At 34.1% G+C, this 19,395-nt stretch overlaps 1 protein-coding gene across 1 annotated transcript; it reads right to left on the reverse strand.

The window, feature by feature from the left end:
* Window positions 1-1,447: 1,447 nt before the first annotated feature.
* Window positions 1,448-19,395, reverse strand: LOC125064292 (probable tubulin polyglutamylase TTLL2). The gene is made up of 13 exons (XM_047671254.1): window positions 19,315-19,395; window positions 19,038-19,160; window positions 15,867-15,970; window positions 12,288-12,438; window positions 8,037-8,199; window positions 7,358-7,471; window positions 7,009-7,214; window positions 5,325-5,473; window positions 3,860-3,887; window positions 3,719-3,829; window positions 2,647-2,733; window positions 1,995-2,189; window positions 1,448-1,662 (listed from the first exon to the last, which is right to left on the reverse strand). The coding sequence occupies exons 1-13, from the start codon at window positions 19,393-19,395 to the stop codon at window positions 1,468-1,470; spliced, it is 1,707 nt and encodes a 568-aa protein (XP_047527210.1). The 3' UTR covers window positions 1,448-1,467.

Genomic DNA, 19,395 nt, shown 5'->3' on the forward strand with positions numbered 1-19,395 from the left:
ATTTTCAATGTTGTCTAACTTACAGCACAAAGGTTTGGTCGGTCAACTGGTCTAACGAGCGTAACGTATCATTCGCCAGCGAGTGTGAAATCCGAAATGCTAGCTCTGTGGTCGTTAACGATGTGATTTTACTGTTTGTAGACTTAGTGCGCTCAAATCACCATAGCGCTTCATGACTGACGGGAATGTTCTGGGAAATACTGATAAATGAACAATACACACTAACAGATTTAACGAAGTTCCGTGTCGGGTTTTCATTTCAATTATAAATTGGAAAGGCGATTCTAGTTACTGCGTCGCAATGGCGGAATACAATTGCTATATTGACGTGTGTATCGTTGCTTTATTTGCTTAGTTTTTTGATTCAAATTAAAGGATGAGTAAATGTGTTTCCGATATTGTTTAAATAAACGACCGTTGTGAAGATATAATATATTTTTTTGGGATCTCTGTTTCCGAGAAAATAAAATCCTGTTAGATGAGACCACTCGAGATAGTCCAATTAATCACTCTGGTGTGTCTTATCTGTTTTCCAATGAATCACTCAAGTGTAATTTATCTGTTTTTATCTTATCTTATCTGGCAAGAGGTGGCCAGGTGTCATCTGGTGGTAAGCGACCATCTTCGCTCTTAGACGCCCGTACTGCAATATATATACACAACTTCTTTAATCGTCGTTAATGTTATATCTTTATTAGAACTGTGTAAGTCAGAGAGATTTTTTTACAATATATTCAACATAAGAATTATTAACATTAAGTCCTTAAATATAATGATGAATGGTGGACCTAGATTCAACCCAATAATCTATACATATATGAATACGTGAACCAAAAACTTTGAACACCTTTTTTAACGAAAAGACGCGGCCGGAGGTGTGTAATAATTGGCACTAAAGTTTATGTGCAGAAAGCTAATATTTTATAAAATATTCATTAGAAATACGACACGTTTAACTCATACACGTTTATCTACATAATATTTAATATTAAACATTCATAGTTTACGTGTATAGCCAATGACAACACACGTCATGTTAAAGAAAAAAATTAATGACATTTTGATTTTTTTACTGTAGTAGAGACAAGGTATCATCGAGTAGAGCCTCATTTTTGCCACATATTTATCAAATCAACGCATTTTATTAGCAATGAATTACGGTCGAATTTCGACCAATGGGCGACCACCAGTCCTTATAATTCGGCTACTGTATACGGCATCATCGATTAAATGATGACAGCATATGTTAATTTATTACATAGGCTAAGTATAGCAATCCATTACCAGCCTCTATTTTAATATTATGTTACTGAAAAAAAGAGTTTTCATATTATTTTCTCACAAAACTGTTAATAATTTTACTCTTTCAATACTATTTTCAAACGGATTATATTCTCATGATTTATAAAATAAAACTATTTTTGAGCAAAGCATTTATTAAGGCTAACTAATTTAAAATTGAACACTTTAGAAAGGTGGTAGCCACACTTCAAAATTCGATCCATAAGCGAGTTTTCTCCGAAGTGCGGCATCGAAAAACGCGTCGCAGCTTCCGTCCCGCGGGACACGCTTGTCCCGTCCGCCGTCCCGGGCGACTTCACGTGCTGCGCGCAACAACTTTGACACATGAGCAACACTTTCCCTTGCGTCTTCTACTTGCAACTATAAAAAAGAACGGAGATTAATGTTAGTTATTCCTATAAAAACATACTATATTTTATTAGAGTCGTAATTATAAAGTCTTCGACATTAAAAACCGTCAACTTAATTAAATGTTAATTATCAATATCATCATCAAGTGCAGACATATTTATGTGCAAATAGACTCACACACACACACTTAGTAATTAAATCATGGGATAACTGCCAAAAATAATGGATCTCAAAAATTAGATATTAGCTAATATTTAAATTTAAACTTTATGTTGTATGTACAAGCCGTCATTTTAGATTAATATATCTATTTACTCGGCTTATAACAATATGAAAAATACCTGGTCTTCGTTCTGCAAAGTATGGGGGTATATCCGTACCCACTGGCCGACTCGTCCCGCGGCGCGGTCCCAGCGCACGCCATTACCCCAGGCGCACGCACTCAGCATCTTCCGCCGGGACGCCGCGGTCGCGTAACCGCCGCGCCAGGTTTCGTCGACTGCGTCCGCGGATGTCACGGCCGCACCCGACGGGGGCTGCGGTCAATTTGTATACTAATATATAAAACAGCTTTTCTACGAATAAGACGAAGTGTAGTTTAGTATTATAAAATCTGGGTGTTTTAAAAATTTTAAAACAACAACACAAGATTATATAGATGAAAAAAAATTGTGCAGTTAGTACTTGTCGATTTTTAGGCAGGATATATTTTATAAAATTAATTTAATTTGGTCGCTATATCTTTCAATCTCAAATGCTGGAAAAGAGTACCTACGTCCTAGTTTCTTGCCAGTTCTTCTTAATAAAATTTATATTTGTAAGTAAAAAGCATTACATTTAATATAATCCTATAAAATAACGATTAAAAGAAAGCTTACTTGAAAAAAGTATTTTTAAATATTAAATGAACTCGAAAACAAGAATGGAATCAATAATGGCAATGCGATTAATCCTCATATATATAAACGAGGTATTAAGTACAAATATACACACCTGGATCTCTATGACGTCAGAACTTAAACCAGATGAATTCTTGTACAACCGGCCGGTCTGTACATCTCTAGGTTTTTCGTGTAAATCCTACAACAAAGGGTTTTTTTTGTTCTAAAGTAATTATTTAAATTAAATTAATGATCATAATAATATAAATACTAATTACTAATAAAAAGTCGTCTGGCTCTATTTTTAAAACTAATCTAAATGAAATAAAACTATAGTTTACAAATAAACGTTGAGTTTAGCAACTGTATGTGGTATATTTCAGGATATTTTAATTAATTGATATTATTAACCGACTCCTGGATATTAGCTAGCTTATAAGACCACAGATCCAGAGATCCTGGGCTTAAACCCCGGATCAGTTATCGTCAAGAGTCTGGTGAGGTACTACAAAGTGCACAGACATTTATTTGTGGACTCAAACTCAAACTCAAATTTCTTTATTCAATATAGAAGCATTAAACTTACTTATTGGTGATCAAATTAAACACTACCACAGGTTCGGAAAAAGGAACCCTGACCTGAGAAGAATCAGCAAAAGAAACTCAGCGGGTCTTTTTTTTTTGTCAAATTAATTATACACATAATTGTATATGAATAGAAACAGCCAGGAGGCGATCGTTTCATTCCCAAGGTGTGCTATCAAACAAACTCACTAATTGTGACCTTTCGCACACAAGCGTTCCTTAACATTTTTTTAAATTTGGCAACAGAAGCATTTTGAACGCTTTCTGGGATCCTGTTGTAGAAGAAGTCTGTCAGTCTGTGTTGAAGAAGACTATAATGTGGTATGTTCAGTTGGTTAATCTCCGCTGAAAATCTGTATAAATACCTTTCTACGATATCGGTCGAATGGGCGACCTTATGGAAAGTAGTCACCACCTATTTATGCATAGGCCTATACTTGCATCGCCAAAGTACCACCAACAAAGGGAACTAAGATGTTATCTCCTCTGTGCCTGTCGTTAGACCGGCTCACTCATCATCAAGCCGGCCTGCACAAAGCCCGACCACCAACTTAGGTGAACCACTGAAAACAAAACAAGACAAGGCAGCTTACTGAGACCGAAAAGTTATCTGTCGTCGGCGCCTGTAAGGTGACGCAGTGCACGGGCAGCGCGCGCCGCCGCCGCGCCCGGCGCGTCCCGCGGCGCGCGCCCCCGGCGGACACGCGGGACTGTCCCGCCGCGGACACGCGGGACGCGACCACTCCGCTCTCATCTTCAGAACTGTAACTGAAGTTACCAAAGGGCTCTTAATTTAAACTCGTAATAAAACAATGATTCTTAGAACGATGGTATAATATTTGCCTTAACTTAACGACCGATTCGTGGAACTTCGTTGATTTAATCAAAATCAAATATTAAATTGAGTTTTATTGTATTTCAATTTATTTAAACTTAGTTTCACTTAAAGTAAAGATTAATATTAGAACCTAATTTATATTTGACCAAGTTTTGATACAAAATATATTTAATTTAATATTTATATTAAGTCGAAGGCGGGAATTAAAAAAATACCTGTATTTAAGAACTATTTTACAATGTTTAACTTTAACTACTATATAACAATTGATCTAAAAGATAGTTACAAGCCGCTTGTCCTGACTTCGTCCGGTCAAAATAAGAATTTTATTTGTTTCCTAATTGCCGCAACACCTATGGAGGTCGTAATAAACCAACCCAATCAAATACATGCATATAATTTTATCCAAATCGGTCCAACAGTGTCCTTACATATATATACAGTACAGAAGATTCATATCTATATATTCATTTGACATTAATAGACTTCGATCCTGGTTGAGCGATCACAATGAAAGTTGCCATATTTTTTTATTTTTTTAGCATTAGCAGCCTGTAAATTTTCCCACTGCTGGGCTAAAGGCCTCCTCTCCCTTTGAGGAGAATGTTTGGAGCATATTCCACCACGCTGCTCCTATGCGGGTTGGCGGAATACACATGTGGCAGAATTTCGTTGAAATTAGACACATGCAGGTTTCCTCACGATGTTTTCCTTCACCGCCGAGCACGAGATAAATTATAAACACAAATTAAGCACATGAAAATTCAGTGGTGCCTGCCTGGGTTTGAACCCGAAATCATCGGTTAAGATGCACGCGTTCTAACCACTGGGCCATCTCGGCTTGGCTGGGCAGTTGCCCATATATATTATGTATATTCGTGGTGAAGATTCATAAATCCATTTTGTTATAACTCGCTCCTAGATAGCACTGCAGCACATCAACTATGTTGTTCTACCGTTCTGTACAGGTTTAACCGATCGCCATTATATTTGGTATACATTTGAAAATATTTTAGCACAAGACGTATCGGAAATAAATAACTGAGTATTTGGCTATTTTTTACTCGGTGGTGATAATTTTTAATCTAGATAGACTCCAGGCAAAATTAAAGAAATATTTATCATAGATTGTATTTTGGCTAAAGGAAATCTTTAAGAGGATTGTACATTTCTTTATATGAATTTATAAGTTTATAAGTTATATAAAGAAATATCTAATTAGGTACATGGCAATGAGGATTATTTAAGTAGGTACAAAGTATGGTTCAAGTCAATGAGCTGAACTGATTATATTGGATCTTATTAGAAAGCTGCCTTTCTGTTAAAAATGAAAAATTAAATGATAATATTAATTAGTGATAAAGTACTTATTGAGAGGTTGTGTAGGACCCTGGAGTAAGCTGAGGCCCGTGTGCCTCATGGGTAGACCCAACAAGTCGAATAGTTCGTGCAGCATAGGTTGTTTCACGATAACGTCGGCCTCACAATCTGCACCAAGTGCTGGTGATAAATTAACCTGAAAGTATATTGTGTGTAATTAAAAAAAATAATTGTCCAACCAAAATCTTATTTTTATTTTGTAACATGTCATTCATATGCAGAAGAAAAACAGTGGGTGATAGAACGCAGCCTTGTGGAACACCAACATTGACACATTTTAAGCCACAGCATTTATGACCGAAAACGACTTTGATGAATATAGTTCTATGAAACAAACTTATTTTTATAGCATTTTAAGGCAAATTAATTTATTTACTACACAAAGATCATATTCGCTTTACAACAAACGCACTGTTATACTCTAATCATGTCGTTTAGATTCAAACTATATCACGGTATACTGGTCGAGAGCTCAAATAATCTATAACATTAGCATTAGCATTAGCAGCCTGTACATTTTCCCACTGCTGGGCTAAAGGCCTCCTCTCCCTTTGAGGAGAGGGTTTGGAGCATATTCCACCACGCTGCTCCAATGCGGGTTGGCGGAATACACATTTGGCAGAATTTCGTTGAAATCAGACACATGCAGGTTTCCTCACGATGTTTTCCTTCACCGCCGAGCACGAGATGAATTATAAACACAAATTAGGCACATGAAAATTCAGTGGTGCCTGCCTGGGTTTGAACCCGAAATCATCGGTTAAGATGCACGTGTTCTAACCACTGGGCCATCTCGGCTCTAACATTAATTATGGACTTAAAAAATGACGCTTTGAACATTAACGAAGCTGTTATCGGAACTTTGAAAATAAAATCAAAGCAGATGTAAGTTATTACGTGGAATAAATAAATATTTATTAATCAAGAATTAGTGTACAATATAGTAGAGCTATTGCAGCATTGAGCAAACTGCCCATATTTTATATATGCCCAAGTCATTCATAATTCAAATCATTTGTAAATAATACATTGGTAAAGAAGTCATATTATTCAATACGAGATTATACAGATGATAAAAAAGCGTGGAGCTAATACTCGTTGACTTCCAGGAATTCCAGTCAGTATGTATTATATACATAATTGTATAATTGTATTTAACTAACACGACTTTATATTTTTAAATGTTTGAAAAGAGTAACTATTGGGCTTCTAGCCGGTTCTGCTCGGTAGAATCTACATTCCGAACCGGTGATAGCTTTAATTAATATAGTTTTTAAATGACGATTCAAAAGTGCTTGTAAAAGCCTACTTGAATAAAGTATATTATAATTTTGATCGGTCATTATTTTTTATACCTACTGTTGTTATGTTTGTCTAACTATACTGTCAGTTTCCAAAAACATGCAGGCATACTAAAATAAAAAATTAAAGATAACATACATCAAATAATGTAACTATGTCTCAACACCATATATAAAATCAAAATCAAAATATACTTTATTCAAGTAGGCTTTTATTGTACTAACATTAGGATAAGATAATTGTTACTAACAAAATGGATATATAGTCTGAAATAAATGATTTATTCTATTATTTTTTAAAAATATTTTCATACTATTATTACGACATTGTTTTACAACTCATAGTATCTAAAACTCATTTAATGATTACCTCAATCAGCCAAGGTTTCAAAGTATCATCAAGCAGTACATCAAAACCATAAAATTCAAAGCAGTTCCTCGCGGGGGGAGTTCCCGCTGCTTGTGCCAGCAACGTCAGCGTGACGAGAGCCCTTATCCTCTGCCAGACGAGCCATTCTACCGCGCCCCATCTGCCGACGAGGGCGCGCCTCACTTGCTTCAGAGTCCACTTACAACCTGAATACAAGACTCGTACTACTAACGCCATCTATTAAATACACTTTGCACAAATGTATAGGAGAGCTTCAACTAACGTTCAGATGGCACTGATAGTTGAATGTATTTATAGTAAGACGTGTTTAACTAGTATAAAAAATTACCGCTGCCAATCCTGTCCTTGCATTCCGCGTACCTCGGTCCAGTTTTATTAAGCGAGGAATTCGTTAAATGCCTGTATGGATTATGGATATCGGTTAATGTATATTTATCTGTACCTGTAATAGAAAAAAATATAAAATATCAAAGGAAGGTTATTCTAAAATAACATTGAAAATTAGAACGACCGTTTATATGAAATTCATTACATTATAAGATACTAGGAATGAATACAAACTAATTATCTCTGTTACTCTTCCGCAAAGTCAGTAGGTAACTCTATTATGGGAGCAATGGTTTCAACAGTGGCGTAGCTATCGTAGGACCGGGTGGTGCAGCGCACCAGGGCCCCGGAGCTCAGAGAACCCTCTAAAATAAGCTTAGAAACGAGCTTTAAATATAGATGACGTATGGATTTAGCCTACTAATATAACTTATAACTTCAACTCACTGTATCTTGTACCCTATTCTTATTCCTATCTATAATTTTTAAAGGCAAAATTTAAGTTAAAGAGGGGGTGAGTGGCCGATTTTTTTTCTATGCACCGAGGCCCTTGCCCATCAAGCTACGCCACTGTTTTTCAAGAAAATTCCCGAAAACGAACAAACTTCTCTGTTATTAAATAAAAAAATACAGGAGTTACATTTGATGAGATTTTTTCCGTTACATTCCTATCGACTTACCGAACCTAGCGAGACCCTCTGCGTACATATAAGCTGTGAGTGGCCTATATCCAGGTACGCAGACGTACAGACGAAGATCAAACTTGTAACCCGCGATGAGAAGCGGACGCTCGATGTATCTCTGAACAACAGCTGGTCCACCACATCGCATATCGCACACACTCTGTAATTAAATTTAGAAAAAATAAAACTAAATTAAAAAAGCCCTTAAGGAAAAATCTGTCATATTTTTACACACGTCACCAACGCGTGTTGACGTTTTGCCTATTTTATTTATTTACTTTATTTCTCCGGCTGAAGTAGATTACATCGCACAGGTTCATATTTTCTCATCACTATTTTTGATTTTAAGCATTACGTTACTGTACTTCCTACCAACTATAAGTATTTAAAACGGGTATATTTTTACATTTTCTACGAACGTCTTGTTCACAGTCTCGTGAACAAGACATTTGTAGATAATGTCGAAATATCGACCTCCACCAAATAAAAATAAAAATCATGTTAAATATCCCGTTTTAAATACTTATAGTAATAAAAATAACCATGTTAATTTAAAATTCCTACCAACTGTTTAGTTCTCCGGTAGTGAAACCATGTCAAATTTTGAGCATTCGCAGTCGAATCAGTTAACTGCTTTCAGTTACACTGTAATGCTTGTTTTCTGTCTCACATGATGTAATGTTACAAATTGTATAATTACAGGTTACACACTGTAATACTCAGTTCTCCTCATTCATATAGTTGATGCTCGAATCTGAATTGTTATAATAAAATCGCATGCTCCTGGTGAGGAATTGCTCTTAGGTTCGAAGGCATTTCATGAAGACACACCTTTACATGAAAATTTTAAATTTAGCAAACAAACTAAAAAGATTTTAGTCGATTACAATGTAAACTTTATACATAGGAATGTTGTTTCTATAAAGAAAAACAAAATCTATATATAGGACCAGACCTTTAGGCACTTTACCAAAATATCGCAACTTTCGTGTTAAAATATATTAAATAAACCGCGTGTCGCGTTGTACCTAATTCCTCCTTTTTGTTTGTAAATAATTCGTTACGACTCGCGTGTACGACCATACTAGAAATCGTCGAGCACGTGACATATTCCAACAACAACCATCCAAAGTTTTAAATCAATCAGTTAAACATACTCGAAAATATACAATACAGTATTTTAAACATAAAATTAAGGTATATTAAACGAGTAGGTACCTATATGTTTTTGGAAGATGCTGGTAGGGCTTTGTGCAAGACCGTCTGGGTAAGTACTACCAGCTAATTCGATATTCTACCACAAACAGCAACATTTAGTATTGTTGTAAACCGGTTTAAAGGTTGAATGACCCAGTATAACTACAGGTAAAATAACACCCTTGTTCCAAGTTTGACGGCGCGTTGGTGATGCAAGGAGTATTTAACATTCCTTACAGACCACTCAGCATCAGAATATAAAAGATTTTTCTAATTTAATATAAAGAAAAGGAAACTACAATAACCGAGATACAGAGCAACACTTTTTACAACAGAACAATACATATTAGCAGGACTGAAAAAAGTTGTCAAATATAAGGAAAATTATTCAAAAGCGTTCCTTCGCAAGATAACGCGCTTATAAACGGCACTAACATTGCAACAAATCGGGTTCGAACTCTGCGTGCACCTATCGTACATGCACAATTTCAGACGTAGTACATATTTGTTTCTAAATTTGAAAAAAGTCAAATAGATAACAAAATTCAGACGACAATTAACTCACGAAGACTACCGATTAAATGTTTTAAAGTTATTTATATTATATATAATAAAATAATAGTTTCATCATTTTATTTTCAAATCTTACATGTCGTGGATTTTTAGACCTACCCTTGTATACTAATGTTATGCGTACTTGTAGTATATTTCTAAGCATTAACGTAGGCGGAACGTATGACCTGCCTCAATCGCGTGTTTACTTGTACTCTGTACAGCAATTCAGCCTAAAACTTATGCCCATTACAAACGTAAGGATCGCGATATTGTTAACAATAAATTATGGATTTGTAAATAATGCCATGTTACTTCTGATCTCATTAAAAACAAGAATTCCGAAAATAGATTATTTTTGTAACATTGCAATAAAGGCTTTTAAGCAACACTGGAAATATCTGTAACATTGTTTTTTTTCTGAGCTGTGTTTACCTCTGACGTTGCAAGTGGAAAAGTCGTAGAATCTCTACTAGCTAATATATAGACAATAATTGAGCTCGTAAAAGCAATGGGTCAACCGCGAACGTTAACTTATCAAGCTCAGTAGAGCTATTCTGTAAGAAGATACTCGAAACCCACCGCAGAGCATTAAGTAAAAAGTAAAAATGTTAGACCACATTCTGTAACTTCAACATCGACTATAATAATTAAAAAATGGATAGGATAGGATACACGTATTAAAATGGCGTATGACTATAAGTCAGATGTCAACATTTCGATCGATAAAAAGTTAATTCTTACAGAAACATACTGCTGGTGTGCAATATAAGGCTTCAAATGTGGAATAAAAAAGTAATAATGACGTAAATATTTTGCATAAATATGTGACATTGTATGCGTCAGCTGTACGCACGAACCTCACACCTGACAAGCTTATTAGTCATATCACATCTAACGACGACGATAAAATCTTTCGAGGTAAACACAGTACCTAAAATGGCGCCGTCTATTGTTTGTTGAAGTACTCTCATATAGCTCCGATACAATAATACCCTATTTGGGAAGGCATAAGATACTAAAGCACCTCCCTAGCTTAGTGATCAAGAGTCGAGTCGATTAAGTTTTCTAAGATTGAGTTTTATTAATAAATGTAACTTACTATTTTTATTTTTATAAGTTTTGAGTTCTAAATGAGTGAAATACAACAGATTGATAAAATTAAAAATGGGCCGAAATAATAACAACACATACCCAAATATAATAGCACATGCTATTGATGGCAGGTCTATGTGCGAGCACATCTGCAACAGATTAGTGTTGTTACAGACACAGGGAACATAACATCTCAGTTCCCAAGGTTGGTATAGAATTGGCGATGTAAAGCATGGTCAATATTTCTTACAGTTGCAATGTCTTCACCTATTGGTCTGATTGATCTATCACCACTTTCTATTGACCCAATTACCAAAATATTAGAGTGTGCCTACAAAAACACACACACATAGACATGACAAAAATATAAGATAAACAATCACATAAAACAACACAGATTCAAATCATATTCGTAACACTTTATCCTGTTAACTCATTTAATGTTGTAAAAAGTGTAATCTTATTGATATAAAATGACCATACTTAGTATTCAGATAATAAGCTGTTTCATACAGATAACATCTAAAAAAATCCAAGTAGTCACATTCGTGTAATTTTACGTGTTCAAGATCACGTACGTAAACGACCTTATAAACCTTGCGAATATAAACACTGCATAAAATAAGTTTACTAAATATACACAAGTATTATATATAAATAGACTAAGCTATTTAAATGATTAGAACGAAGGTCTACCTAAGCTAAAGATCTATGCAAGTATAATTAGCCCCGTCTCAAGCACAACAAACGCCCACTCAAACAGAGTTATTGCGAGCTCCCCTTGTACCCCTTTAAAGGCCTGGTGTTGCAGATGTCCATGGGCGGCGGTAATCACTTTCCATCAGGTGAGCCTCCTGCTCGTTTGCCCCCTATAACACTATAAAAAAAAATGTACTCAATTACTTGACCTTGCCAAATGGATGACCACTAATCCAGACTCACACACGGAATAAGGTATTTATCCATAAGTGCAACATTACCTAAAGCTTATAAAGAAAACGTAAAAAAAAATAAAGACTTCATATAGCTTACATTTAAATTCATCTAACTTCTAAGCTACAACCCAATTGAGCTGAAAGTTTACAAAGAGTTTCAGTTCTGGAGACAATTCAATTTAGCATTCCAAATAACACATTTTTTTTTTAAACGACACAATCGTAATCATCATCGTAATCTTATAATATGCTAGTTTTCACTTTGCAGCTTCGCTCACGTTTGAATGAGATCAGGTCATCTACGCCATTTACTGTACCTCTGACAGCGTGTACACCAAATATCATGACGATCGGTTGAGATGTTCGATGAAAGTTCAGCAAATAAATAAACGTATTATATCATTTTTAGTGTTACTTAGAAGTGGGATAAATAAATAATATAGAAATAATAATTGTATATATATGTTACCCTAAATAGGAATATTCCTCGTCCCTGACTCTGAGCGACTGGCTTGTGTATCCATACCACGCTGGGCCCGGTGGTGTCGTCACTGCGTCTTAAACGAGAACACTCCGAAACCAACTTCGCGTATTCCAGAGGCAGATGAAAGCAGGGCGGGCTGAAATTGTTATAGGTACATATTTATACTTTTATAAAAAAATGTATTAACACGTTTTTATTATGGCATGACTAGCTGTTATCCGAGACTTAAGTAGAGTTCGCATACAATATATTTTTTCCAAAATTTTCCTGTATATCCAAGAATTTAGAATTGAATTTAGCTAGAATTCAGGTCTCAATTCATCATATTTTCATTATGATCGGTGTTAGCTTAGTGACAATGGTAGTGCGCAGTAGTCGAGCAACAAATGTACGAGAAGATTGTCCATCTGTCTGGTGATACGTACCGATACACTGATCTAGCAAGAAATTTACGGTTTTTGGATTTTTTCCTAGAAAATATAGCTTTTTGCCAAATTTCATGATCTCTAGATCAACGGGAAGTACCATATATTGTTTTGATTCCCTTTGCAAATGTATAGCAAATGTAACATAAAAAGCCCTATCTTTAGATTGCGTAGATTAGAAGTTTGATATTTTCACAGCTCTAAAGGACCGCAGACCTCAGTATTTGATATTAATTTCATGTTTATATGTATACGCTTTCTGAGGAAAAATGGTCTTGACGAATAAACAAACAAACTAACAACGAAGTAATCTTATTTTTTTTTTTTCCTTTAGAGGTACGGAACCCTAAAATATACTAAAATATAAGATATAAGGTTAGAAGAAAATAATTCAAAACACGCTAATTCATATGTTTTCCTCAAATTTACAATATTGAAAATAGTAATAGAATTCGTGTCGAAAAGAGACACGTATTAATTTGCCTAATTTATATATAATTGAATTCTATAACAAAATAAAAAGTTTAATTTTTTCTTTCTAGTTGCTTAAAAACTGAAAGTAGCGTGCAAACCAGTTGCTACTCATAGCTAAAACGTCATCACAATAATTCCTTATAAAACAAAACTATGGCATTGACTTTTTCGTGGGAGAGTCACGCGAGCCGCGGTACCACTTGGCGTAATTACGATTCATTAATATAACCCGACTATAATTTAATATTCCCTCCAACCTTCACCTTCGTCCCCGTACGAACAATACCTAATTCGACCTTAAATAAACTTCGCTAATTTAATATCCGCGAGAACTTAATTTCTTACTATTTTGTTCTAAACATAATTATACTGAAGTTATTATAAATAGGTTAATATTGGAATTATGTCGTCAGAACTTTTGCGGTCTGATACTTTTAAATTAATGTTGTCTATAATTTCATGGCGAAATGGCCCAGTGGTAAGAATAGACGAATATTAAGCTCAGATTATGGGTTCAAACCAGGTAAGAAGTACTAAATATTCATAACTTCATTTGTGTTTATGACACCAAACCAGCATGGTAAAATAATCTCCAAACCTCCATTAGATGAGACTTAGACCCATAACTCGAATCAAGAATTAGCAATTGAATTAGTTGACTTAATGGGTAAGCATATATGTATATAGGTACCATTCACTACTGATGGCCGATTTCGAACGCGATCACCAATCTATAGGCTAGCCTACTACACATACAAACACAAGTGTGTGCGTAAACACAGATGCACTCTCATAATCCGATGGAAGGCAAATCCAACACGGAAAGAGTCCAGGTGTCCAGTTGCTTGCTTTTCTGTCACGGTAGTTTACAGAATTTCAGCTTCTACTAAGCTTCGTGCTGTTACAGGGAATTTTGACAGAAAAACCCAATTCTCGATTTAGGTTAGGTTAGACGATCCAATCGTCGAGGCCAACGAGGCAATCGTCAAGTCATCCACCGATATCATCCTCTTAGTAATATAAAATGGTTTGAAGAAAGCTTATAATTTAAATTTTTAATAAATTATTGACATCTTATCGACGACAAATTTCTCATTACACTTGAATAAAATTAAAGAGACGATTTCGATATTTTTCAGCGTATTTTGAAAAGTATTTACAATACCGTGCCGCACGCAACAACCGCGTGGGTTCATTCAAATAGCCAATGACGTGAAACGATTGACACGAGTCCCCAAAGTATAGAGGTCCACAAATACTTGGAACAAACTGAACTCTATTCCCTGCGCAATAAGAACTGACAGATCAAAACATGCGTGAACAAAATACGATCAACGAAAGTTACTATTCTGCCTAATAGCTTGATATTTCGTATTGGAAGTTTTTGTTGATTGTTGTTATTGGTATAATGCATAATTCGCTAATTTTATAACCTTCGATTATAGTTAGATGTTATAGGAAATAACGGATAATGTCTACCAATTTCTATTGACAAGCATAACATAACTTAAATATTATAATAAAATATTAATTTTTCTGGTTACGAGGGGATTTCCCTGACTAGATGTCGACGCTGCAATACGTTCGTAACATAAAAATATGTTTTTATTTTAATAAAATTACGGATTCAAAAATAAGATTTTTTTTTTAATTTTTTGCATTTGCTATAAATAGATCATAATAGATATAAATAGTTTTCAATAATTTAATTCGTAAATAGAGGAAATAAATGATACATCTCTGTTCCCAAGGTTGGTGACGGACTGACAATGTAAGGAACGTCACTATTTGCCTATCCACCTAAACCATAAAAAAACATTGTCATTTTAAGTTTTTATCAGCCGGATTAATATGAATATTTTATTGGCCAAAGGTCAACGCTTAAAATGCCAGTCATAAATATCCAAGCAACAGGTAATCAATCAGAAGTTAAATAATTTTTAAATTATTGAAATTCTCAGTTCCGACGTAGCACGACGAGTACAAAAATATTGTGGGTAAAATTACCCCCCTTCATTTTACAACCTCGATTAGAATTTATGATTTTGCGTGTTGATTTTTTATCGGACATTTTAAATTCAATGATTTGTTCCTTGTCCTTGTCATCAAATACTCTATTCAAGTTATTAATTACGTATTTTAAAATCGTAAAGGTAATAAAATTACAATATTACGTATATATTCACGACATTATATCGCAATAACTAAAAGTTATTTTTAACTGACAGTATAATTGACATATTTATAAAATGTATTTTGAATAGATTTTACATACGTCATGTAATAATCCATCATTATTCAGCACTCGATATATATTTATATGTATATTTTCTATAGTTTATTTCAACTGACATTTTTAAATTACTTTTACAAATTATTTATTTTTTTTTAATGGGTCTTTCACTGGCAGATAGCTGACGTAAGAAGGAGTAACATATACTTTTATTTTAGCATTACATATGAAATAAAAATAAAGTCACGTTGCAATGTCAAAATAACTTATATTCCAACAGGCACGAAGTCGCGGGCACAGCTAGTTTCTTAATTAAAGTACTATCTATTAGTATTTATTAGTAGCTAAGTAATATCTTTATTGACTCGGGGTTAGAGTCCAAGACCTCCGTTATAAAGAATTGCATATTTAATAAATACATACAATGTTTACCTGAAATCATAAATGGATCCATAAATTCTCCTCATGCATCGCAGCAAACGAGACAGACTATCCTTCCGACATATCGAACCTCCTTTAGGAATGTGGTTCATGAACTGAAATAAAAAAAAAAAAAATCAATTTTATGAATTTATATTAAATAAAATAAAAGGTTTAAGAATGGAATGTATCTGTTTATTTCTTAAATATGCTAATGTAAATAGTCTAACTGTTAGATTTAAGTGTTATAAACTATATTATGTATAGTGTTGACCCATTGATTACAAGACGTGAATCTAAGCCGATGATTCTAAGTTCGAACACGGGACAAGCGCCAGGAAATACATGTACTTAATTTATGTCTATAATTGAAGAAAAACATCGTAAGGAAATCGTACATCGTATGATGGTTGCACGAGGCGAATGAAACGTGTATATCCCAACCGCATTGAAGAAGCGTGGTGGAATAAGTTCCTAACCTTCTCGTTATATAAACTCAAATAAATTCCAGTTTCATGGGTGATTTTTTGGTATAACCAATATCCCATGAATGCCCTTAGATAAAAACCCTTCCTTGGGGTTCAAGATTGCTTCATACAAAATCAAATCAAATCAAGTTTATTCAAGTAAACTTCACAACGAAGCGTTTTTGAATCGTCAATATTAAAATACTACTACCGTTTCGGAAAGCAGCCTCCAGCGAGAAGAAAAGGCAAGAAACTCGCATAGTTCCTCTTTTCAAATAAACAGATTTACAATGCTGTCTTTTTTACAATAATTAGTGTCTTGTGATGGAAACCGAGTCTAAATCCAGGCGTTTTTTTCTAAAAAGTACTCTTTTAATGAATAAAAAGACTTATTTATTAATTTAGTCTTAATAAACTTTTTAAATTTCGTAAATGGTAAATTGGTTACATTTCCCGGTATCTTACTATATATGCGTATACCATTGCCCAAAAACGTTCTCTGTACCGTATGCAAACGGAAAGTTGGAGAAAATTCATCAAATCCGATTCAATGGTTTTGGCGTGAATACCTAACAGACAGAACTACTTCCGCCATATTGATATAGATACCATTGATGATTGATATCAGTATATTCTAAATAATTCGCTTGTAATGTATCTCAACTCAAAAATAAACTTAAACACCCGATAAAATGTCGACAATAAAGCAATGCGTATACACGTTATTTATCCAGTTCATTCGGAATTGCGACAAGGCTCGCTTTACGAGTGACGTATATAATAAAATGTTACACATGAATAAAAATATTGTTAAACAGCAACATCGGTCATAAAACTATCGACGTTTGTCACAGTGTCATAACTTTGGATTAGGCGTAGACACGAGAAAACTCAATAGAAAATGTGAATGAATATCTATAACAAACTACAGTTCCAGCTGTTTCGACAATTTAAGCACCCCACCCAATCCTCTAGCACCTATAAAAATGTTTTATTATATATATAAACTATATGATTAGTGTGATATCAAAATTGCATATAAAATTTTTGAGTGTTTATTCGTTAACAAAATATATTTTTGAATGATTTATGTGTTGTTTATTTTATTGGTACACAATATTATGTCAACCCTAATAGTTTGAGCGTATAATGGTTTCTATATATGACTTTATATCGGATCGACCTGGGGTTTGAGCCCAGAACCTCGGGATCTGTATATATAAATATATTTTCTTATAACACAGCACTAGACCACCGAGGTCAAGTGATCCATTATATATCATATTATACTTGAAGCGTCAATATCGCAATGGTTACACAACGCCTAGCGTAAAAAGTCGCAGGATCAATTCTGACCCTTTGGCTATTGTCGTACCCACTCCTAACACAAGTGATAATCTTAAAAAGAGGGGTAAATAGGAATATTAGTAATTCATTAATTAATTATAGCTAGTATTATTTATTAAAAGTATTCGTTTAATTAAATAAAATGGCCTTAAGAAAGCTTACATCTTATAACATATTTTAACAAAATATTCATATCATATAATTGTATGTGACTAGAAAATTCTCAAATCTAATTTATTATAGTATATTCATGATTTCAATTCATAATTTAGATTGTCGTAAATATTCTATGATATCGCACTAGCGAACTGAAACGACATTGAGTTTGACACGTATGTTAGATTAGCGATGGCTATTAAAGCTGACGGGTCCTAGAATACAGACCACAGATTAGTAAACACAGCACACACACACAGCTAGGTGGACATCATAGTAGAACCCGACTGGATGCGGGAGTCGGAAAAGGACTACGATTAGAATTGATGATGACTATATATTTCCAAAAGCAATATAATATTCAATTAAACGTCCTAAAAATCTTTTTTAATGGAAATATAATTAGTGTTGTCTTAGATTTTCGCGATTATTACACATTGAAATAAAACTAGTTTTTAACTGTTTTTAGTTGTCTGCCCGTGACCACGAACACTGCAAAGTGCTCGAAACGTCGGGATGTTAAAATAATTAATATACGCGATTAAATCCGTTAAAAACTAGTTTTATTTCAATATAATTAGTAATACATAACACACGTGTCATAAAAACAGAATCGTCATTCAGGACGTAGGTGTAAGTCGAGATATTAAAGACATTATTTTTTTTTCTGGACTTTTCGGTTATCGATACTTAATCATTATTATTATAACAGAGGAAATAACTTTTTTTATCTCAATGCATATACACGACTACAGGATATAAAAAACTTCTATCTTCTATCCTTTATTCAAGTAGGCTTGCAAGAGCACTTTTGAGTCGTCATGTTACAGAGTTTAATTAAATGTAATGCTAACGGTTCGAAAAGTAGATTCTAACGAGAAGAACCGACAAGAAACTCAATAGTTACTCTTTTACACCATTTTAATTACAGAGAAGGTATGTCAGTATCTATCGGTTAGACGACGATTCAATCTCTAAAGCGAACCTAACTCTCAAATAAAAAAAAAATATAATTATACAATAAGGCTCAACTAATACCAAAAGTACCAAGAAACCTAGGTTCCGATATATTTGAAATCCTTTACCTACTTATAACGGCTAAGTTTATATATATATATATATATACAAGTATGTATGCTAAACTACAAAAAAGTTAATTAAGTAAATACATTGTAAGACGATCACAATTAAATATAAATGAAAAAGTTATCACCTGCCATTCACCCAATGTTTTGTATGAAGTGGCCGGGAAAGCGCTCGTTCGCCACCACAGATTCCACTTCTCCTCACTTCCGCTGTAACCCTGGTACAATCGCCAGCCTCGCTCAGTACAAACCTAGGCACCAAAAATATATATATACATACATTTAACAAACCATAAATTGATAAAACAGAATTTAATATAATATAAATTATATTTCATTTGTTTTGTTACTTTATATATACTCTAATAATATATTGTATGTAGGTAATCTGCATTTCATACATACCTTCACAAGAAGACTTGGTCCAAAACCGTTATCATTTAGTCGGTAAACAAAGGGCTCGTCATTATCAAATATTTGCGCCAT

This window comes from Vanessa atalanta, chromosome 5, assembly GCF_905147765.1.
Source record: "Vanessa atalanta chromosome 5, ilVanAtal1.2, whole genome shotgun sequence".
Taxonomy (NCBI): domain Eukaryota; kingdom Metazoa; phylum Arthropoda; class Insecta; order Lepidoptera; family Nymphalidae; genus Vanessa; species Vanessa atalanta.

Coding starts and splice junctions, on each gene's coding strand:
- LOC125064292 (XM_047671254.1), bottom strand. CDS start 19,395: ATGGCGCAAATATTTGATAATGACGAGCCCTTTGTTTACCGACTAAAT. Junction 19,161..19,314: donor GACCAAGTCTTCTTGTGAAG/GTATGTATGAAA, acceptor TTTGGTGCCTAG/GTTTGTACTGAGCGAGGCTG. Junction 7,215..7,357: donor CAAGGACAGGATTGGCAGCG/GTAATTTTTTAT, acceptor TCTTGTATTCAG/GTTGTAAGTGGACTCTGAAG.